This window comes from Pseudomassariella vexata, assembly GCF_002105095.1.
Source record: "Pseudomassariella vexata strain CBS 129021 chromosome Unknown BCR38scaffold_1, whole genome shotgun sequence".
NCBI classification, from domain to species: Eukaryota; Fungi; Ascomycota; class Sordariomycetes; order Amphisphaeriales; family Pseudomassariaceae; genus Pseudomassariella; species Pseudomassariella vexata.
Genome location: NW_024467956.1, coordinates 3090688 through 3112925, shown reverse-complemented (window position 1 = coordinate 3112925; position 22238 = coordinate 3090688). Strand labels below are relative to the sequence as shown.

Here is a 22238-nt window from a genome sequence, read left to right as displayed (position 1 = left end):
TTACGCCGCATTGATCAGTGGCATGAAACGCCCGCTCGGTGAACCGCTATTCTTGTGCTGGCCGACGATGCCCACTCGCATTGGAAAGCGATGGAGCTATTGAGTCTTGGTAAGCGGAATGCTGCGCTGTCCTTTCCGGCATGAAAATGCAGCAGGACGCAGCACACTCTCCATACAGACATGATAGCCCACGTATGTGGTATATGGAGAAGCCCAGGGTGTTAGTGTGTAGGAGAGCGAAGGGGTGTGTCATGGCTAACAAAGCTTTCCCGCGCTGCCCGAAGGACTTAGGCGGCTACTCAACGACTGGCCGATACTCGCACTCCAGGGTAGGATTCTTCATTGCCAATTTTTTCGCTTGCTGCCCACAATCTACGAAGTCGTGGAACGGATCTGCGAAAGTTCTCACTTTGTTCACTTGGTCCACCTCTTGTCTCGTGTGTTGGGACCAATGATCTAGTCTCGACAAAACTTGCAGACATTCAACTGCCGAACCAGCATTAACTCTTAGGTTGTGCGAGGGAACACACGACTCATCAGACCTGCCTGATCAAGTCCTTCACACGAGCGATTATGTGTTTTTGACTTTTGCAACACCCTACACCCCACGTTGACTTTACCTGTAGCGCAACGACCGAAATAAACGCCACCAAACATCTGATTTAAATGGCCGCCATGTCGAACAACCAATCGCCCCGAAGCTCGTCGGTGACTGTGAGATCCATCCCGCTCAATTCGACTATACACCATAATGGCGCTAGCACGGGCGTAGAAGCCAACGACGAAGGCGAACAGCCCGTTTCGCGCCATCCTTCGACTATGGCCGGCACCGACGTCGAGTCCCAAACTGTCCGCCGCTACTCGGGCAGCGACCCGTACAATCTTTCCCTGGCCTACAAGACGGATGAGCAGCTCGACGAGATTAAAGCCAATACCTCTCGGAAGCGCGCGAGCGCTGCGACAAAGAGTAAAACCAGCATTCTGAGATGCGTCCCCGGCCGCGATAATTTGCACGCCCGCAAGGTCCAGACTTTCTACAAGACTCAAAATGAAACTATCCAACGGCTGCTTAAGACGGTTGAGGAGCATCGTGCTGAGGCGAAGGAGACGCAGGGCGACGACCACTTGCGCCACCAGATTGCTGTGTACGGATCGTTTGCTGCGAACGTGATTCTGTCGATACTGCAGCTCTACGGCGCCATCTCGTCGGGCTCTTTATCGCTGTTCACTACCATGGCCGACTCTGTCTTCGATCCCCTCAGCAATATCACGTTAATCCTTACACACCGAGCCGTCAAAAAAGTCGACCCCAGTCGGTTTCCCTCAGGGAAAGCTCGCCTCGAGACCGTCGGCAACACCGTCTTCTGCTTCCTCATGACGGCTGTATCCTTCATTCTGATCGCCTTTTCGGCGCAGGACCTCGCCGACACGAACAAGTCGGGCGTCAATAACTTCCACCTGCCGTCCGTTATCGCCGTCACCATTGCCTTCGCCACCAAGTTCTTCCTTTTCCTCTACTGCTGGGGCTTGAAGGACAAGTACAGCCAGATTGATATCCTGTGGCAGGATCATCGCAACGACCTTCTTATCAACGGGTTTGGTATCTTAACGTCGGTCGGCGGGTCCAAGCTCGTTTGGTGGCTTGACCCCATGGGTGCCATTATCCTGTCTCTGCTCATCTCTGCCATTTGGCTGCGCACTGCTTTCCATGAGTTCATGCTACTCGTTGGTGTTGTTTCAAGCGTTGAAATGCAGCAGCTCATCACCTACGTTTGTCTAACTCACTCCCCCGCGATCCTCGGCATCGACACCGTCCGGGTGTATCACTCGGGTCCCAGGCTGATTGCTGAGGTGGATGTTGTTATGGACCCGGACAGCACGTTGAGGGATACGCACGATGTTGCTGAGGAGCTGCAATTTAAGCTGGAGGATTTGCCTGACGTGGAGAGGGCGTATGTCCATGTTGATTACGAGACTACACATAAGCCCGAACATGCCTTCAAGAAGGATATCTAGTCCTCGGTTGGACGGGTCGCAGGTGCGTGCGTGCATGCGAATCTAGCGAGGTGTGAAGATACGAGACGGGCATGGCACATAGATTTTGATAGATATAGCGCTCAAGTACGAAACTTGAGAGGACACTATAACAGTTAGAGCAGCCGTCGTTACAGAGCAATGGTCGGGAGTGGACGGCAGCACTTGCCGGGGCATGTGGGTTTATGGCAGCGCATAAGAGCATATTATCAAAAAGCAGTTTTTACTGGGCATGACCGGTTTATGCTCGAGTTCATGGGTTAGAACAACGAGGCGGTCAGCACTACTTAACATGGTCAACGCCGATACCGAGACAGTTTCTCAATATATTATACGATAATAGACTAAACGATTCAATTTTTAGATCGATTGATTCTAAGAGCCGCTCTCTAATTTAGCCTTTTGATGATAGCTGTGGCCAAAGTATGACAAAGCCCGTTTTTCCTACAGTTAAACTCAATTACTCAACGCCCAGTTTCCAATTCAGTTAGTTGCTTCTAGCTAAGTAGTTGTCGTCATTTCTCAGATGCTCATATGCTCATTCCTAAGCAGATATCTGAGGACCCCCCTGCGCAACCAAACGACACTGCCATGGCAGTCGGAATTCAGTAGAGCCGTATAGAAAGAGCGAGACGTGGATCTCGGCGGAGGGTGCTTCACTCATGTGCAATAAACCCACGTCTAGAACCTCCCAGGCTCTACCGGGCGAAGGCAGCAGCCAATCCAGGCTAGACAGGGGGCAGCACTTCTTGCTCAGAACCTTGCCGTTGTTCTTCCATTGTTTACGCGGGTGACGCGATGCCGTCCAGCAGGCGCAATGACCGCCGGTATGGAAGGTGATGGACTTGCTTTGGGTTATGGTAGAGCGCCGCAGATACCAGAGGAAGAAATGAGTGGGTTGGTAGGGTTGGTATGTGAGGTCTTCTCCGTAGGTTCACAGGTGGTAGTCTCGGAATCTAAGTAGCTTGATGTTTCAGCCAAGATCGTTGTCTCGAATCACCTTGCGAACCATGCTAAAAATTCAATGGATATGTTACTCACAACCGACGATAACGCCGTTTTGGCGGTACAGGACCTTAGTAGCTTTCTGTTTAATCTGCTTACAAGTGCGCAGAAGCGTCACATCTGGCTGGTTGTCCCGCCGTTGACATTGACTCAGAGGCCAGCCGTATCGGTGCCAGAAGCAACATCTCGAACCCGGCTGGACTTGGCGCCACGTCGGGGATATCTCGATCGCTCTCGGGAAACAGAGGAGTATCATAGGTTTCCAGGCATGACTCGGACGAAAGACCCAGGACCAGGAAGAAGTTGATATGGCGGCTCTCCTTGGGTTGGGGTTTTGCCTAGTTTACACCGTGTATTATTGGTAACTGCGTCACATTTTCTCTGCTTGGATTTCAGAGCTGGCTATGCTTAATATATTGAGTCTCACAAACTGCTCGTCCGAAATCCCGCGATGCCGGGCTCAACTTAGTTTTGGTTCACTAGTCGAGACCCTGCACCCTTGGAGGCTGGAGTCGGGAGTGTGGGGTACGTTGGCCATACCCGGTGAAACGTCATCCATCAAGTTGAGACGATGTCTGGAAACCACCAAGCGTTTGTAGTCTGGGGATGCGGGGAAATAGCGCTAATGAAGAGGGGGTTAGGGAGGGGCATGTTTTCAGACATAACTAACCGCATTGACCACCTTTTTGCATGCACCCCCATTTTGCAGGGTCTAACTGAACCAACCTAAATATTATTATTATTATTAAATACGCCGTAGGCTCGAAGCCCCCGGTACCTCTACAAGTGCTCCCGTATGTCAAACCGTGCCCTAATGGCTGGACTAAATACATACGCTGCTACGTAGGTTCGCTCTATTAGCGACTGCGTTACGTCCACCACAATACTATGTTAGTTCTCACCCTACTAACAAAGTCCCCCTGAGAAGATCGATATTATCCGGGCCTAAGCGCTATCCGGCCAGTCCTGAGTAGCCACCTTGTGATAGTCCCGCTGACTACTGGTTTCCCCGTCGCCGTTGCCAGGTCTCTACGTGTATGCAGCGGCCATGGTGCGATAGTGGCCCGTAGGCGCTCTCTCGATTTTTCCAGCAGGCCGCAAAAGAGGATTACGTGCTCTGCCGTCTCGGGGGCCTCTCCACAGCGGCATAATGGCGAGTACACACCGAAGGCTCCTATCTTAAATAAGAAAGCTGATAGTCCTATTTTTCCGGTCCTGATCTGGCATAGGGTAGACGCCTCCGGTCGGTTTAGGTCTGAGTACTTGCCCTGTTTCGGCATTCGCATCGAGGGGCCCTCCTGCTCCTCGGCGATAGCGCGTCGCTGGCGGTCGTGTTGTGCTGCCCCGGAGAGCCATCTCTTCTCCCAGTGGTCTAGGAGGGCGGCCGGGACTTCCTTCGCCTTGCCTATCCACTCGGAGCCCCTAGCCTCCTTCTCTATCGTGTACCCCGCTGGTCTGAGCGATTGTGACGCCCGCTTCCGTCTCGCCGGCGTGTCCTGTCGGAGTATGTGTGACGCTCTCGCGCTCGCGCTCCGAAGCAGGCTCCTTTTGCCGTTATTCCGTAGCCGTTCTTCAAATTTCGCCGCCCGGGCACTGAGATATAGGTCTAGTGGCGGGATAGCTGCCTCTATTTCTAGGTGTCGGACCGGTGTCGCTTTGTAGGCGCCACAGACTATTCGGAGGCACTCATTCTGTATCCCGACTAGGCTCTTAGCTGGTCCCGCTGGTTCCTCGCTTATAGTGTGCCACGCAGCCGCCCCGAAGGCGATCGCGCTGCGAATAACCGACGTGTACAGTAGTCTCGCCCGTATGAGATCGCAGCCCCACGCCATGTTCACTAGCTTTGTTAGGGCTAGCTTCTGAGTCGCTATTTTTGATTTAACCCGTTCGGTATGGGCGTGCCACGTTAATTTGCGGTCAAACCAGACCCCTAGGAACCTTGCCGAGACCTTCGGCGTTACTGTAGCGTTTCCAAGACGGATACTCTGCGGGGAGGGGTCTCGGGTTCTAGTGAAGTGCATCAGCTCACTCTTGTCCGGAGCGAACTCCATCCCGTGCCTGGCGGCCCACCGTTGGCACGTAGCCCAAGCGTCCTCTAGTCGGCGGCAGGTCGTGCCCGTGTCTGTGCTCACGCTAAGTAGGTTCGTATCGTCCGCGAACCCTACGACTAAGAGTAGGGGGTGTTTCTCCGCTAGTTCCTCATATAGCGTCGAGATATATAGGATAAATAGTGTGAAGGTCAACCCTCGCAGACTCACTACAACCAGGTGACTTACAGCTGGAACACCTGCCGTGGCAGTGTCAGATGGGAAGCCAATCATAACCCTTGTAGGAGCCCCGCCAAGCGTGGATGACTTAGTCGCGCTCCCTCAAACCTAAGTTGTCATCTTCTTTCCTTCGCTCCTTAGAGTAGAATCTTGATCGATAGCACCTAATCGAGGTCTCTACCAATGCGATGCAACCCAGGTCGTGACAGTTGGTAGGTTGAGAACCAACGTAGTATGGTAGTGAACGCAACGCAGTCGCCAATAGGGCGAACCGATGACGCAGCGTATGTATTTAGTCCAGCCATTAGGGCACGGTTTGACATACGGGAGCACTGGTACAGGTACCGGGGGCTTCGAGCCTACGGCGTATTTAATAATAATAATTTAAGTGTCCGAAGACTTAGATATATTCTTTCGAGCCCTCTTTTTAGGAGGGACCCTTCCTTCGAGAAAAGTATCAATTTCTAACTGCTTATCGAGTAAAATAGGCCGTATTCGCTTATTTCGCTTGTCCTGGGCTGTTCGGATCGCTGATAAGTTAACGAATACTTTATTCGGGTCTGGCTCGACGGGCTGGCGTATATCTGGAGCGTATTTATCGAGTTCTTTATATAGTTGCTCGTTTTCGATACGTAATTTGGCATTCTCGGCGGCCTGGAGTGTAAGGGCCTTGCCCGCCTTGCCTACTAGGGTACGAATCTTACGAGATACCCCGCCCTCGGCTTTCTCTATCGACTCTATGTAACGAGGATACCACACGTCTCACAATATAATAGTCAGGTAGTGCAAAGGGTAGCTAGAAGTAGGCCAGTGTATGGGTGCGTATATTGCAAGACTGATTTGTTACACGCAAAGGTGGTCAAAGATTTGTGAGGTTGTAAAAGCATGACATTCTATATAGTCCTATGGAGCACGAAGGTTGGACTTAGTCCCGAAGGGCTAGGTCACGTGGTAACCTTGGTGGTCTTGGCAAAGCCCACCAAGGTTGCCTAACGTGATTCTTGAAGAGTCTAAACTAGGTGCGAGCGTCTCGCGTTCTCCTCTTAAGCTGGACGGTTCCGGGGTTCTACCGGATCGGGGGCGAATCCCTCCCGACTCAGCTTGTCAGCTGAGACCGGCCCGCCACAACGGCTCTTTCCTTAACAAAAACCTGATCTAACCACCTATTTGCAATAACTTTATTACTCCAGCCCTTACTCGTCGCGGTGTATTCCCACTCAGGGATATTTTGGTCTGGGAACCACTGTGCTTGGACTCTATTGCCGGAAAATACACAGACAGGTGTACCCCGTTGGGTATGCGAAATGTACTCTAACCAGGAGCACCACGACGAAGCGTCCGACTTTGATACGCGTACCCGGCGTGAATTAGACGTCCCAATAACCGTACCATGCCCAGATCCCCCCTCTTGGACACCTGTCTGATCCATATTATACTCATTATCAGGTTTGATACAATACTTCGTACGTAAGCGTTCGAGGAGGGTGTAGAAGTCTCGGATTTTGGTCGAATCGGACGCTCTAACTCGGCTGGCATCTACGAAGCGCCCAATTTTGGTACGTATCTGTGGATGGCGGCTAACGAAGTGATCCACCCAGTGTTGGCCGAGTGTATTGTTATCCCCTTGAGCAAGGAGGATTTCGGCAGCGAAGTCGGCCACATAACGCTTGCTAGGAGCCCGTCCACACACTTCTTCGTGTAGGATCCAGTTCACGATAACCTCCTCTTGCTCTGGAGTCAACTTTTGTTGCCTGGAGGCCGCGTCGCGATGCGAATTACCGTGACGAATACGGTAGGACAGTGTAGTCCCCTTGATACCGTACCGATGAGCTGCTACGGCCTGGGAAGAGCCCTGACGGACAAGCTCTTTGGCGCGTTCGATTCGCTGCTCAAAATCATCCAGACTATTCTCCACTGGATTAGCCATTTTGTACGTAGATAGGGAGCAATTGCGAGGTAAATTGAGAGACGTCGTGTTGTTGAGGCGTAGAAATTCCCTGCAAAATGGGGGTGCATGCAAAAAGGTGGTCAATGCGGTTAGTCACATTTAGACTGAATCTTACCACGTTGCTCGGCTCTGTCATTGTTAAGCGACGAGATTGAGTTTCTTGGTTTGGACCGATCGTCGTGATCGTCCTGCAGAATGGCGGATGACCTCTTTCTGTGGGGCAGGTTTGGATACTGTTCGGAGCATGATATCTATGAGGCACGAGTATCTTGATGCTGGGGATGCTCGGTTGGCATGGTTGGGTGGTGCTTAGAATTCCGGTTTCAAGTGAGGACTGATGGATTTGCTGGCTAAGATCACATGTGTGTAGATAGCTACAATCCTGTGAGGCACCAGCTTGACGGTGGGTGATTTTTTTGCCCCATGGTTTACCGGAAAGCATCTTCAATTTGCGCTGTTCGTTCAAACCAGATGGAAAGAATGCAGTCACCCATGCGGGGGTGGGCGCTTTCAGTGGTGGAGTAACGAAGCTCAATTCCATGATAAGTACGTACGTAAATGGCTTCAGAGAATTACAGTCTAAGCGTAGATCCCGAAGACCTCTTACTCTGCGGTCTTACAGGTTCATGCATCTTTAGAACGAACGTAAAAGTGGGTGAGTTGGTCAGTGTACTAACTGCAGTGACTGTGATAAGTAAAAGACGTCTCTGGGACTTACCTTGCAATAGCTACTGTAGTTAAAGATACTTTCCAACTTGGGTATTTCGACGCCCTGTCCTGCATTGTGGTTGGTCAGAAACCCACCTGAAGAGGTCTAGCACTGGAAGATTCATGGGTTCATGCATCAATAGATTTCCATTTCTCCATGGGATGCCGTCATTCGTCACTTGACGATCTTTGTTATTAGCATTGCCGGATGAGAGTTGAACTCCCCAAAGCACACGACATCTAATATCTTGGTCAAGCTTTTCATACAAGCTAGAGCCTGGGTTCTGCAATTCTTATCGCAGTTGCTTGGACCAATACTTAGCACGCATGCGCGGTTGAAATTATGCATAGTCCTGCAGTGCATTTGCAATCTATTCAAATTGCTGCCTCCCCCTACTTCTTGATAGAGACAACATTGGAAGGGCAGGTTATCGCGAGCTAGCCGTCGTTGTACCTGTGCAAAAATACGCATCCGGCTGGCAGCAATTTCTTTCCAGGCACACGACTTGTTTTGAATGCAAGGCGGAATTGTTGGCGAGTCGAGCAATGTTGGGTTGAGTGACTCTATACCCAATCATCAGCATCGCAAAGAGCAAATTTGTTCAAGGTCTAACCAAACGTCCTGCTGTGCAACCTTTGTAGCTATATCACGTCGTCTGACTTGAAGATCTTGCAAAATATCTCCAGATGCAGGTCGTTAAGGAGCCAGCAATTGACCATAACGGCGTAGCTGCGTGCAAGCTTGCAAGTGACCGACCGGGGAGGGGCAGCTCAAGTCCATATTAGGTCTGGTCCCACTTGACCAATCACTTAACCGAATGATGGAGATCCTACTATGTAGATCATTCGATGATCTATCAAGCCCCAAGTCCCGCCGTTGACCACTCAGCCATTGTTATTGAAATGTTGGGTTGTCCCCCGCCAGGATGACCTTGGAGAGTGGAAACGGAAAGCACGGCGCAAGCGGGAGCGTCCAAACTTCCCCATGGAGATGAGCGTGCGCAATGATGGAACGATTTCTAGACGATTCGTACGGCACAGCATGCCATGGCGACAGCTTCGGCGTTGTCAAAATGGAGCTCTTCTCTTCGCATTGCCTCTGCCTTGCCTCAACAAGAGGAGGCCCTTGCTAGGTCAAGCTGCGCCATTGTTGTAGGGTGACCAAGTGGGTTTGCCAGCCAAGCTACAGAATGATGGCCAGAGAGAGGGCCGTGTCCAGCGTGTTTCCTGCATGGTTAGGTTGGGAATTACAACATTGGAGTTGAGCATCCATGGCTCGGTTTCCCAAGGCCTGGTCGATGCATTGTGTTGTTCGGCCGGTGACTTTGGATTTTTTTCTGCCCAACCGCGCCACTTTTCCTTAAAAGTGCTGAGTGGTCCACCACCGCACAACCTCTGTCGACATTTGTACCAGACTCCGACTTGTCGGCGTTTGTCATCTTTTTTGCTCGCGACTGCTTCTCACTTCCACGCCCTCTCTTTATTGTTTGCACTCGCTGTAACTGCCGAAGTGCTCCCTCGATCAAGCTACAAAGCATTTGTATCCCACCTCGGTAGAAGATCAGCATTCTTGTTTTGGTGTTGTCTTGTCAAGTTTCCTGCACACAATGGCTGTGCCAGGAGCGGAGGAGGATGTTTACCTAACTGTGAGGAGCTTAAGCCCCACGACATCATCAACGCGAGACCACACATGATAGCTAACATTGGGATCGCAAAGCTTCTATTGAACGATACATACTTGCCTGGTACGACATACAGCTCCAATTGGCCTGTTATGCGCTTTCTAATCCTCTCATTAGGCGCTCTGGTTCTTGCGCATTCGTTGCGAGATGGCGGCACCACGAAGAAGCTCGGCGTCATGGTCATACTGGACTCGGTCGCCGCCGAAGCTATAACCCAGCTCAAGGCAAGCTTGAGACCCACCTTTCCGGCATCTTTCTGCGATCTAACGTAACGAACCAGACCATATATGATTATGTTATTCCCGTCCCGCGGATACGGAATGAGTTCCCCGCCAACCTTTCGCTGATGAACCGCTCCGACCTGCAATCTGCCTTCACCAAGATCAACCTATGGAAGCAAACCAGCTTCAGAAAGATTGTGTACATAGATGCCGATGTTGTCGCGTACCGAGCTCCGGACGAGCTGTTTGATATCGCGCAACCGTTCTCGGCGACGCCAGATATTGGATGGCCAGATATCTTCAACACGGGAGTCATGGTATTGACACCCAATATGGGTGACTATTATGCCTTGATGGCCATGGCCGAGAGGGGCATATCATTCGATGGAGCCGACCAGGGCCTGCTGAACATGCATTTCAAGAATGCCTGCAACCGCCTGAGTTTTACCTATAACGTCACGCCGTCGGGCCACTACCAATACATCCCTGCCTACCGTCACTTCCAGTCGAGCATCAGCATGGTCCACTTCATTGGCCCAAACAAGCCGTGGTTCCAGGGACGATATGCGAGTACTGGGAACTCTCCATACGACGAGATGGTGGGCAGATGGTGGGCAGTTTACGACCGACATTATCGAGTTATGGTGAGTCCTCCCCACCTGCCTGCTTTTGAGCTCGGTCGTTTTACTTACAAATCTTCTTACTACAGTCGCCTTCTATTACCCCTTCTAAACCAGGTCGCGAGCTGGTTCAGTATCTGACCAAGGGCGAATACCAGCCCAGACGGCCACAAACTATCCAGGTCCAGCATACCAATACCACCGGTGAGCCCTATAGTGAACATCGCCATGATAGGAGTCTGCATTTTGAGCAACTGCCATCTTTTCATTTTCATCACAAGCAACCGGAACAATACGCTGCAGAACATCATGACAATGATCCGTACCACCACCAGCAGCAGCATCACGTAGAATCTCAGCCTGGAGGCCCCGTCCAGCAGTCTGGGCCAGAATTCCCCAGCGCGTCATTAAGTAGCACCATTAAGGGAACTCAAGCTGAGGCTCGTAAAGAGCAGGAACAGCACCATAGGGCCCAGCCTCCCCCGCCTGAGCAGAAGAAGCCTGAGTCACGTCCAGTTACCTTTTCTGACTGGGATGCTCAAAGGTCAGTCCAGCCACTAGCCACCGACCACTCCCTTTTGGAACTCGAATTGCTGACAATACCACAGACATGCTCCTCCAACAGGTGCAAAACCGGAAGCTGCCAACCTCCCTGCGACCGTATACGAGATGTCTCAAGATCCCACTCCGTTCGTCCCTCCCGTACGTTATCCTAGTCCTCCAAAGGATATGTGGTTTGAAGTGCCCAAAGAACGTCCTACAGAGAAGCCGAAGTCCATCTTCCCCTGGGAAACTCATCGACCCCGTCCTTCCCGCGTATTTGCCGACGACTCGTCTCGAGCCGGACTCAATATAGAGACACCGAGCACGGCTACGGGTGAGCCATGGGCAAATGCTCCCTCCGAGACCCAGCCGTCAGCTGAGTCATCTGTGATAGAGCCCGTCACGCCCACCACACCAGCCGTTCATGTCACGTCATCGGATCCTTGGACCTCTTTCACGCGTACCAATGCATGGGACGAAGTACCGGAGATAGAGCGGTACGTCGGCGCCATGCAGAAGCACAGACGTTCCAAGAGTCTCAAGTCCCCTGGCTCGATTGGAATGCCAAGCCCGGGCGGAGCGGTAAATGAGAGCGAATGGCGACAGCATGGCACCAAACTGACCGACTTCCCCAGCGAAGCGGAGCGGCCTAGCCTTCCTGTCACTCCCGCGCCCATCCGCCGACCGAAGTTCTGGGGTGGTGGTGGCCCTGGCATCGGTGATGATGGCGACGAGGACCCTCTGCTGCCGCATGCGGAGGGCGTACCTCGGCAGACTGAATGGGTATGTGTGCATGGTAATCGGTGGAAACCAGCAGACTGCCTTTGTGACTTAACTAACGTGCTACGTTATCACAAGGATCCTGTGGCTCAGCTTCAGAAACTGGCTAAGCAGCAGTCAGAAGTCTTGTTGCAGAAGTTGGGTGGTGGTGCGAGAGACAGTAGCGACTTGCCCCCGAGACCTTTACCCTATGGCTCTGAGGAACTGACGTCGCCAACGTATGTGGCTCAGTCAGCCAAGGTGTTGAGCCCACAGCCCAGAAGAAACAGCACAAGCTCTGGCCTGATGCGTGGTATTCTGTCCGGTGACGAGTCGACGCCGCAATCAACCACGACTGCAGACACCGCAAAATCCACGACCATTGCCGAACCAAGCTACACAGGCCCCGGAGCTACCTTTGAAAAAGGCGAGGGCTACATGCAACAAGAAACGCCGCTGCCGCCAAGCGAGGAGCAGCGAGATGTGCTAGACTCATAGGGAAGCAGTACGAGTCTCCAGCGACTAATGTTTAATTGACCAGTGTGAACAAAGCTCAACTTCTGCATGGCGATCGTGGGGGTCCGTGTCAAAGGCGCACATATGTACAAATATGAGACGGCCTCCGGCGTTTTCTGGGTGTTTATAGTTGGTGATGGATGCATGGGTTGACGTCGGGGAGCTGGAGCGAATTGGAGGGAGACAGACGGGGACGGAGAGTAGGGGTACGTGTATTGCTAGGTGCTCTACTTGTTATTTTTTATCGAGCATACATCTTAATCATATCGAAGAATTGGGGAGAGAAATGCTATGAGGCAAACGAGTCAGCAACCGCGGATGTCTTTGCTCTTTATCTCACGTGCTGGATGACTGTCCTTCCTCGTTCATGAAAGTGTGCAGGCAAGAAGGAGGGGGCCGAGGTGGGTATTTTGGTTGGGAGTATTGGGATTGTCGGCTAACGTCACCCACAGGTCATTGCCCCACACGGGTCTTTGCCCAACTTTTCAAGAAATCTTGACTTTCCATCTTTACTTATACAATTCTTCCCTTCCACAACATGGCACGCAAATCTAGTGAAGCTAATCTTCAATTAGCCATCCAAACTAAACGACGCCATCCTCACCTAAGTTGGAACAAGCTTGGTAAAATCTTCAAAGTCGACCATAAGACATTGAAGCGCCGTTACGAAGGCGTACAACCATTACACATTACTAACATGTCCAAACGGAAAATGACCGAAACCGAAGAGAATACGATTACCCGACGCGTAATTGAGCTAGATTCGCGAACTTTTCCTCCCCGGCTTCGATACGTTGAAGAAATGGCGAATATCCTCCGACGCGACCGCGACGCGTCACCCGTCGGCAAGAACCGGGCCTCGAGCTTCGTACGGCGACAACCAGACCTCCGGACGCGTTTAAATCGTCGAATCGATTAACAGCGGGCATTCTGCGAAGATCCTGTCGCGTATCGCGGTTATTTTAAGCGTGTTGCGGACACAATAGCGAAGCACGGCATCCAGCCGGAGGATATCTACAACTTTGACGAGACGGGCTTTTTAATGGGCATGATCTCAACCGGCATGGTCGTTACGAGTACCGAAAGACGTGGAAGGCCTAGGCAAGCCCAGCAAGGCAATAGGGAATGGGTTACTGTCATTCAGGCGGCCAATTCCCAAGGCTGGGCGGTGCCGCCGTACATCATCTTCGCGGCCAAAGTTCACCTCGCTTCGTGGTATCACGACATCACATTACCGGGCAATTGAGTCGTTGATCTATCCCACAACGGATGGACAACGAATGATATTGGTCTCAGCTGGGTAGCTCACTTCGATCTGCACACACGCGATCGTACGAAGGGTGTCAAACGCCTCCTGATCCTTGACGGTCACGAAAGCCATCACTCGATGGATTTCGAACAATACTGCAAGGACCATGGCATCATTACCCTTCCTGTGCCTGCCCATTCGTCCCATAAGCTCCAGCCTCTCGACTTGGTGCCTTTTAGTGTTTTGAAACGGGCGTACGGTGTGTTTGTTGAGGGTTTGATGCGACGGCATCATGCCCACGTTGCGAAGGAGGATTTCCTTGCCGGTTTTTTGGAGGCGTTTGGCGCTGCTTTTACTGAACAAAACATCAGATCTGGTTTCGAAGCAGCTGGAATTGTCCCTTTTGACCCCGACCGGGTTATATCTGCCCTGGATGTCGCAGAAGTCGCGCGTACACCCTCTGCCGACCCAGAACTCCTACCCCCTATTTGGACTTCTAAGACACCTACTACCACCCTTGAAGCCGAATCGCAGTCAACGTTGATTAAGAATAGCGTTCAGAGGCATCAAGACAGCTCTCCGACGCATATTCTTCATTCAATTGACTCGATTGCAAAGGCTACGCATGCAATGATGCAAGAGAATGTTATCTTACTAAGCATGTGCTAAGCAAACGTCGCAGAACCAAAAACAAGCAAATACAGTATGGTGGGCCACTTAATATAGAAGATGCACAAGTTCTACAGGCTATTAGGGGTGATACGGGTTTGGAAAGTGAGGAAGAGGGTGAAAGTAGTCGTCCTACAAGGAGGAGGGCAACGGGTGCTAGGCGCTGTGGCATTTGCGGAGGAACTGGACATAATGCGCGAACTTGTCAGGCAGATGTAGAAACAGATAATGGAAAGAATTCTGATTAATTTCTTGGATGAATACGGGTTGTTGTTGATCTAAGATTAAAGGTTGGGAGGTCGTGAAAAGTTGGGCAAAGACCCGTGTGGGGCATTGATTGACCTGTGGGTGACGTTACTCATATTTTTTACAGTAGATAATTGTGCTGTTTCCCTCTCTCAAGGTTCATTTACTATACGTCGTTTGAAGAGTGATATTTATATGGGCATTTTTTGAATGAAAACAGGAAAACAATTTGTTACATATCCCCGGACAGCATAGAACGACGGCGAGCACGTATACGTATTTGGCAGCCAGCTCAAACAGGACGAGTCCTTTTTTTTTGGTTTTTTTTTTAAAAAAAAGTATTTACATATTCATATAAATTTCCAGTTCCCAAACATGTACCATTATGTCATTCATTCGTTCTTTTCTTCCTCTTTGCCACATCTTCTATTCTTTACGCCGCCGAGCCTCAGCGGGGTTCATGTCAGCGCGTATCTCCGTCAATTCACAGCAGACCAGCTCCGCCCTCCACTCCGCCATGGCTTGCCACCAACTACCCAGGTTAAGCAGTATACCCCGACAAGGGGGCACGCCGTGACTGTCGGATGAAGGACTGTTTATTCGGCTCAGCCAAGAGTTTTGTTGTTTTGTCTCGGGCCTATTCTTCGGCGCCACGGCGACGGGTCCTCGCAATAGCCAATCAGCCGCTTCCGGGTGGACGAGCTGAACCGGTTGGGCTTGCGCAAGCTTGCGCTATACTGGGACTATTTTGGCTGCGACGGTGCAGCGGGGCCGCGTAAGAACAGTGTTGATCGTCATCCGTTGCTGTAATTGGGCTGAGATGGGTTGTGGATATGGGTCTGCGAGGGTGGTGGTGCCTCGAGACAATATAAGTCCCAGCCGAAGACCCTCCCGTTTCCCGGTCTGCGTCGTTTGAGTCTTGCTTGTAGCGGCAAACGGCCAGGTCATATTGCAGAGGAATGATGGTTCTTTCTCTCCTCCCAGCTCATTTCACCACCGTTCTGGCGACATAATGAATCCAGGGGTCTCTTATCCAACCTCACGACATCCATACCGCCTACTTCCTCGCCCTCCGCAGCACCCCAACGACTAACCACCGTTTCCGGATGCCGTCATCTTCCGGTCCACGATCCTCAATCCACTCTCGTTCCACATTGTTGCAGTCTCGCTCCCATATGCGCTCGATCTCCAGTCCCGCGGCCTTTAACCCTTCTTCTTTGAAGAAACCACGCATCACGGCCCGGCCCGTGTGAAAGCCGGCAACGACCCACGCCCGCGCCTCCGCGTCGTCCTTCATGAACCAGGCGATGGACTTTTGCAGGTTCGCATGCTGCGTTGGCATCCACAGACAGTCGCACACGAAGATGCGGTCGAACGCCGCCTTGTGCTCGGCCGCGAAGGGCGTATCGAGCTCGCCCCACGAATGCCCATCTACGAGGACGGGCGAGACGGTGTTGCGTGGCGACAACTCGGGCTTCATGTTCTTCGCCATGTTCCGGCGCAGCATCTCCATGACGAGGGGTGTGGGGTAGTCGCTCACAACAACGCGCTTCGCACCGAGCAACGCGCCGAGCATACTCGGCAGCGCCGTTCCCGCGCCAACCTCCAACGTCGTCAGGCCAGTGACGTTGAACTGCCCGACTTCCTTGCCATCCCCATCCGTCGGCGAATCAATCTCCAAGCCCAACGTCCCGGCCTCGACAAGCTCAGCAAGCAGCAAGGATGCATTCCAGAGGTAATGGCTAAATAGCCGGCGGTCGTCCTCCTCGTCTGGGTCCGAGAGCTGGATGTGCAGTGGTTCGGGTAGATGGGGGGACGTATAGTGCAGCGCGTGCTGGGCGTCGCCGTGCAGGTTCATGATCTCGTCTGGGAAGACGACGCCTAGGGAATCGCCGAGGAAGTCTTCCGGGTCCTCGAGCGGTGGGCCCACGACGGAGATGCGGGATGTGAGCCGGCTTGCCATGTTGGATGTGTTGCCTGGCGGCTATGCGCACTGGGGTGTTGGTGCAAAATCCGAAGGAGAAGGAGCAGAAGTAACCTCAAACGATGGTCCAATTCGGAAGGGCGATCGACGACGCAAGACGAAACGAGCGGTCCGGACCGCAGCTCGTGGTAGGGTGGTAGTGCAGTTTGCGGCTGTGTTTGCTTGCGCGCCCAAAGGACCAGCCAACGACTTACACAATTCTTATGTTTAGTACCTCCGGATGACAGCGGGCTGAGCTCTTGCAGCTGCTTCGGAGACGTTTGCAACCGTCCAGCTATTTTTGGCCATGGCGGGGTAGCAACGACGACACACCGCAATGGGGACAGGGTACCTACCCAGTTCTGCAAAGCATCACCGCCCTATGGACCTCGCCGAAAGAGGCCAAGCGTCGTCTGTCCCGCATCCGGTGCCAGCCAACGATTTCCACTGATCTCGAATCGGCTTTCCCGGGCACAGTAGGGATACCATAGCGAGGAAGCTTCTACGTATTCGTATTCCAGCCGTCGTCCCATCTTTCGCAGCAGCCAAGTCGTCGATGTGGCTTCGGCACACACGGACTACGCCGAAGAGGCAGACGATCTGTCCAGGGACGCGCGCGCAACGAGTGGCTTGGAGCGTTTTGAGTTGAAGCTTAGCTCGCGGTTGTACTGTACGGGTTTTTGGACCATATCCTCCTCAAGGGAAGACCCCGGGGCCGATGCGAACCTTCTCCGCGCAACCCTATCGTGGTTCAGTAATGTTAGGCCAGGGACCGATGGCCGGCAGCTTGCTCCCGACCTCATTGATCACTCACTCACTCACTCACCCTCAAGGTGTCGCCACCGGGTGACGAAAATAGACGGGGGCAAACTGTTCGCTAATGGGGATGGCCCCGAGTCAGCGTCACTGCGAGATCGATCGAGAGGCGACCTCATCCGTAAGGCCATGACGGTCAGTCATCACGGTCACAGTCTAAAGAGCACGAGTAACACCAGGTCGGTTGCGTCTTGTTGTGTCTGTCTTGAGAGTATATTGTTGATTGCAGATCTAAAGCAAGTCTGTATTGATGAGTTTCCATTAGGCCGTCAAGTACACCGTCTTGAATGACTATGTCAAAATATAGGGTATCGTCACATCGAGATGAGTAGATGAAAAAGGAGAATCCCAAAACAGGCGATGTTCAAGTTACATCGCTCTCCAACACTCCGAGCCTTCCATCCCCCCCAATCCCCCAACCCCAACCCATCGTATGTTCTGACATGAGGAGGCTGCGCGTGCTCTCACTCTTTTCCCACGTCTCACTCTATTATTCCGCCGGAGTCCCTGGAAATGGCAAAGTTTCGTTATTCTGTACAAAATCCTGCGCCACCCATGCTGTCATCTCTCTCTTTGAGGGAGGAATCATCTCTGCGTTTGTGTGTGGTGGAATGGTATATGTGGGGTGGGTGTTATTGATTTAGGTGTATGTACTCGGCCATGGAGGCCGTGGCCATGCTTGGCCTGCGGTGAGTTGAGTTGAGGCTTCTGTCTGTCGAGTCTCACCGATGGCAGGCCATTTCGAGCATGCGCGTCATGTCTTCCTCGGTGGGGTCATCTGATACCCAGACACCCTTCTCCTCGTCTGTGGCGTCGAGGAAGCCCTGTGCTCGCTTCATGGTTTGGACGTCAAGATCTGTGACCCACGACTTGCCGTCCGACAACTTGACGCGGACCTCGTGCTCCGTGGACAGCATCATATCGTCCTTGGCCAGACGGCGCGGGCCATCGAAGACGGCCACTACCCTCTTCTTCATGGTCATTTGGCCTTTGTCGAAACCCCAGGACGAGGGGTAGTCGCGTCGGTTCTTGCGGCTCTTGCCTTTGGAGGTCAACGTAACACCGCCACGCGAGTGCGTCATCCCCCGCGACTTCTGTACGCCATTCGCAGGGTTCCCCTTCCTCTTGGTTGGCGAGTTAAGTTTCGTCCCCTGGACGTCCTCGTCCAAGAGGTCGTCCTCGTCGACCACGTCCTCATCCTCGTCGTCGTCGGACGTGAATGCGGTTTGGGTTGTGAGGGGCAGCTGGTTCTTTTCCAGCGTGTTGTGCACATCCTTGTCGTTCTGGACCTCGGCCAGTCGTCGGGCGTTGATGGCCTCTGCGGGGTCCTCTTGTTGCACAATGCGCAGCACGCAGTCGTCCAAGTGCTCGTAAAAGTCTTGGGCATTAGAGAAGGTGGCTGAGCAAGTGGAGCACTTCCCGGTAGCATCTGGCGCATATCCCGTCAACTTCTTACCGCTATTCACCGTCGCTGAAGTCTTCTTCCTGCTGTTGGGCGGCGTTTGTTCAACCCCGTGCACCGCCGTGAGGTGTCGCTTGAAGACGTCGGCCCGGTTGAAGGACTTCTCAGCCGGCGATCCTGACCCCGGACAGAAACCGCACACCATGGTGCCCTTGTAGTGCGTCAAGGTGTGTCGGTTCTTGTCGTACTTGCGCGCGAAACCTTTGATGTGGTAGTCGCACGTCTGGATCGGGCATTTTTCCGGGCGCTCAGTCTGGTGGGTGAGCATGTGCGCCTTGAGATCCTTGAACGTCTTCCCGCAGTCGGGATGCGGACATCGTTGCTTCTCCTTGGACTCGTCGCCGCTGTATTGGTATTCTTGGCTGCCGTGTGACTGAAAGGATGAAAGGGATGGCCGGCGTCCCCCTTGAGCAGGTAGGGCGAGTGGGCTGTACTGATAGCCCGGAACGTAGGGCGATGCGCTGCCATTTCGCATGACGGGACCAGGTGAGGCGGCGCCAGAAAGTGCTGGAGAGTTTGGGTAGGGGTGTTGCGGGGAGAAGTTTGGGTTTCCCTCATAACCCTGCATGGGCGGACCCATGGGCCCACGGATTTCCGGATGAATTAGAGAGGGATCTGAAGCCAGAGTGGAGTTAGCATGCTATTCTGGTGCGGTCGGGACGATGCTACAGAGGAAACCAACAAGATGAAGCAAGCGGGGCGACGAAATGGCCACTGCTTTGAGAAAAGAAAGAAATACGAGGCGCCTTGGAAGGCGTTACAGGACTGATATTGTTGTCTACGAGATGGGGGCTGGTCCAATGCGCCCCAGCAGGCACAGGAGAAGAAAATGAGGTGGAAGCTGGCGATGCGAAGGCTATGCTGCCCCTTCTCGTCACTGCAGGCGAGTCCGGAGAGGCGCCTTGCGACAATTCTGTGTCGAGGGCCAAGTCGTGTGCAACGAGGGTACATGAAATATTGGAACAGGAAGAGTCGGGATGCACATAAGGACGAGAAATGCTGCTTCTAGGGATCTGTGCCAACTCACCAACAAAACCGGGCTTGGTGTCGAACGTCATGTTGAAGTCTTCGGGGATGGGGCCGGAGAAGGAGTACTCGGTGCCGGTGTAGTAGTCGGTCTGGCTGACGATGCTGGGATTCACGCCGAGGCCGTTTTGGCTGTACTCGGGTATGAAGGCTAGTTGGCCGTGATTTGAGTGGGGCGAGCCGACTGTGGAGGAAGATGCCGAAGGCCCGGAAGCTGTCGACAGATTCGAAGATGGAATGCGCAGGTCGCCGTCCTCTTGATACGCGCCGGGTGATGGTCTGCCGTTGTATGCGAAATGGGGGGCTTCTGCTGCGTACACCGGCCCATGCTCATAGCCAGGGGTGTGGGGGAAGGCGTCGTGGGCGTTGCGAGGGTATCCAAACCCCTCTGGACTGTATTGCGGCTCCATGGGGGGCGAGGCGTACGCCGTTTGTTGATGAGGTTCCGGGTAGAGCTTGAAATCTTGGTCGTTGTGCCTGGGGAACATGTCGTAGGATTGCTCCGCCATCGATTCCATCATGAGGCTTGCTGTGATCTGAGGTGGGACGGTCTTGTCAGGCGCTGGCGCCAGGGATTGGGTTGCCGTCAGTGCTGAGACGACGAGCTTGCTGATCGGCGTGCCGTTTAGTTCATGCCCGAAGGTGGTAACGGTAGCAGACGGTCCAAAACGTCGATTGGATATCTCTATAAACAGTGCTCGTGAAGTCGGGGGTGGGGATGCGCGTGTGGGTGCGCGTGTCGCCAACGTTACACTTTAAGGAAGATGGCGACCGGGGGGTTTACGTGTAAGGCAAGTTGCAAAAACTCAGACGGGCTGTCAGGAGAAACGGCGCTCTAGCTTGCACGAAGCCCGTAAATTTCGCCGGGTGCCGTGTTTTCTGCTGGGGCCACGGTCGACTTGGACGAGGTCACGCACCGATGATTATGACCAAGGATGAGGTTGGCGGTCCTAGGCAGCGATGGTAAATAGGGATGTCCCTTGCCTGTCTCTCGAGGGGGCAGACGAAATGATCGCGAGTTGTATATGGACTATCAGTTACGATAGTCGAGGTCATATGTCATGGAATTGGGGGCAAGAGATAGCTTGGAGGCATTGGGGGGGTTGAGGATATATAGACATAGCCGCGTTGAGACGTAGTGCATCTGTATCTGGTAGGGCAGAGAGGCGGTACACTCTAAGTGACAGGGGTTTCACAGACAGGCTACAGGTCATAGACTTTGTCGGTGGGGCCTGGCCGGCTTGGGATGCCAAAGTACAGTACGAGAGTACTTACACGAGACGGCGGGGTGACCATCATCAGGGGCAATCCCCGTGTCCGGTGCCAGCACACTGGGCTTGGCTGGCGGTACGTATCCCCGCCATTACAGCACCAACACAGCCTGAGTAATGATAGGAGTAGTAAAAAAAAAAACCGACAATTCGCACTGGCACTCCCGTCGCAACCGCCCGTGGTCTAGCAAAAGTTCAAAGTACTGTACCTTCGCGACCTCTGGAGGCCTTCCCTGACACAAGGATTATGCACCCCTGTTTCCCAACTACCAGAAAAATGCGCAGTCCCAATTGCCAGGGTCCCAGCATCATGGCTTGGATGATCAAGTCATCGAGGTACGGGAAGTACATGACCCAATGTACGAGCCTAGGCAGGCTTCGCCAATACCTCCCGCTGCCCGTCCACCAAGTGCTTTTTTGCGACAGGTCTCAAAGGTACTTTGTAGCGTCCCATGCAAATTACCAAGACATGAGTTGATCTAGATGATATAGGACATGGGGTGGAAAAGAAGATCCTCAGACTGCGTTTCAACTATTCCGCGATCATATCTGTGGGTACGGCACCCGGCCACACACGCCCTCCTCCACTTTCCTTTCACTTCCCTCGCGATTCCCGGGCGCTGGGCTTTGAGCTCGCGGCAGACCTGGGTTCATCACGAGATTGCGGGCCCAGAGCTTAAGGACAAGGAGATCGCCAGGCTCTGCAATTTTGGGTTGGGGTTCAATTCATTTCGCCTGCCTCAGCAATTGCCCTGCTCTGTGCGCGCGTTTGGGAACAGTTACCTTGGTTGAGGGCAGGCAGGCACTTGGGGTAGGCAAGCCTTGACTGGGGGCCGGCAAGAAGGTTTTGGGGCGCGTGGCACATGGGAAAATTGGGGCAGCGACCAAGAAACAAACGGCCATCTGGACCGTCGACTTGTCTCGTGCCCCAAGTGGTGGTGGTGGCAGCAATGATATTTCGATGGCTTCCACACTATGCCACAAATACCAGAGCGCACTTCTTTCGGGGTTGTCTCGATTGAGTAAAAGAAGACGAGGGCAGACAGCCTAACGGCGGGTCTCGACTGTCTGCTAGACGCGTGATCTGGCGATATATCGAAGACCCGGACGAGGCTGGAACGAGTCGTCGTTTTGGGTTTCCACGGCGAATTCTAAAGCCATGGTTGGGATTTAGGGGCGGCTTCGAGCCTTGGAGGGTCGCTTCGTAGAGGTGTTCACCGTTTTTTTTATTTT

The 22238-nt window shown here is 53.1% G+C and overlaps 6 protein-coding genes across 6 annotated transcripts; 3 read left to right on the top strand and 3 right to left on the bottom strand.

The window, feature by feature from the left end:
* Positions 1 to 675: 675 nt before the first annotated feature.
* Positions 676 to 2016, top strand: BCR38DRAFT_329079 (cation efflux family-domain-containing protein; the record flags this gene model as incomplete). Its single annotated transcript, XM_040854851.1, has 1 exon — positions 676 to 2016. One exon carries the CDS (start codon positions 676 to 678, stop codon positions 2014 to 2016), a length of 1341 nt encoding a protein of 446 aa, XP_040721359.1.
* A 405-nt stretch (positions 2017 to 2421) lies between these two features.
* BCR38DRAFT_417996 (uncharacterized protein) lies at positions 2422 to 3589 on the bottom strand. Its single transcript, XM_040859188.1, has 2 exons — positions 3076 to 3589; positions 2422 to 2990 (listed from the first exon to the last, which is right to left on the bottom strand). Exons 1-2 carry the CDS (start codon positions 3293 to 3295, stop codon positions 2890 to 2892), a joined length of 321 nt encoding a protein of 106 aa, XP_040721358.1. The 5' UTR covers positions 3296 to 3589; the 3' UTR covers positions 2422 to 2889.
* Positions 3590 to 9569: 5980 nt separating this feature from the next.
* BCR38DRAFT_480252 (family 8 glycosyl transferase) lies at positions 9570 to 12285 on the top strand (the record flags this gene model as incomplete). Its single annotated transcript, XM_040863255.1, has 7 exons — positions 9570 to 9608; positions 9680 to 9707; positions 9762 to 9838; positions 9925 to 10509; positions 10575 to 11029; positions 11094 to 11811; positions 11887 to 12285. The coding sequence occupies 7 exons, from the start codon at positions 9570 to 9572 to the stop codon at positions 12283 to 12285; spliced, it is 2301 nt and encodes a 766-aa protein (XP_040721357.1).
* Positions 12286 to 15524: 3239 nt separating this feature from the next.
* On the bottom strand, positions 15525 to 16430 carry BCR38DRAFT_329090 (uncharacterized protein; the record flags this gene model as incomplete). Its single annotated transcript, XM_040854852.1, has 1 exon — positions 15525 to 16430. The coding sequence occupies one exon, from the start codon at positions 16428 to 16430 to the stop codon at positions 15525 to 15527; it is 906 nt and encodes a 301-aa protein (XP_040721356.1).
* A 1538-nt stretch (positions 16431 to 17968) lies between these two features.
* Positions 17969 to 20222, bottom strand: BCR38DRAFT_329106 (uncharacterized protein; the record flags this gene model as incomplete). The annotated part of the gene is made up of 2 exons (XM_040854854.1): positions 17969 to 19323; positions 19736 to 20222. The coding sequence occupies 2 exons, from the start codon at positions 20220 to 20222 to the stop codon at positions 17969 to 17971; spliced, it is 1842 nt and encodes a 613-aa protein (XP_040721355.1).
* A 995-nt stretch (positions 20223 to 21217) lies between these two features.
* On the top strand, positions 21218 to 21986 carry BCR38DRAFT_19696 (uncharacterized protein). The gene is made up of 2 exons (XM_040854065.1): positions 21218 to 21440; positions 21518 to 21986. The coding sequence occupies exons 1-2, from the start codon at positions 21253 to 21255 to the stop codon at positions 21795 to 21797; spliced, it is 468 nt and encodes a 155-aa protein (XP_040721354.1). The 5' UTR covers positions 21218 to 21252; the 3' UTR covers positions 21798 to 21986.
* The last annotated feature ends 252 nt before the right edge of the window (positions 21987 to 22238 follow it).

What these genes read in the sequence shown, in the direction of transcription:
- BCR38DRAFT_19696 (XM_040854065.1), top strand. Translation starts at nt 21,253, where the DNA reads ATGCACCCCTGTTTCCCAACTACCAGAAAAATGCGCAGTCCCAATTGC. An exon ending in TTTTGCGACAGGTCTCAAAG is followed by an intron (nt 21,441 to 21,517) that starts GTACTTTGTAGC and finishes GTGGAAAAGAAG; the next exon opens with ATCCTCAGACTGCGTTTCAA.
- BCR38DRAFT_417996 (XM_040859188.1), bottom strand. Translation starts at nt 3,295, where the DNA reads ATGATACTCCTCTGTTTCCCGAGAGCGATCGAGATATCCCCGACGTGG. An exon ending in AAACGGCGTTATCGTCGGTT is followed by an intron (nt 2,991 to 3,075) that starts GTGAGTAACATA and finishes CAAGCTACTTAG; the next exon opens with ATTCCGAGACTACCACCTGT.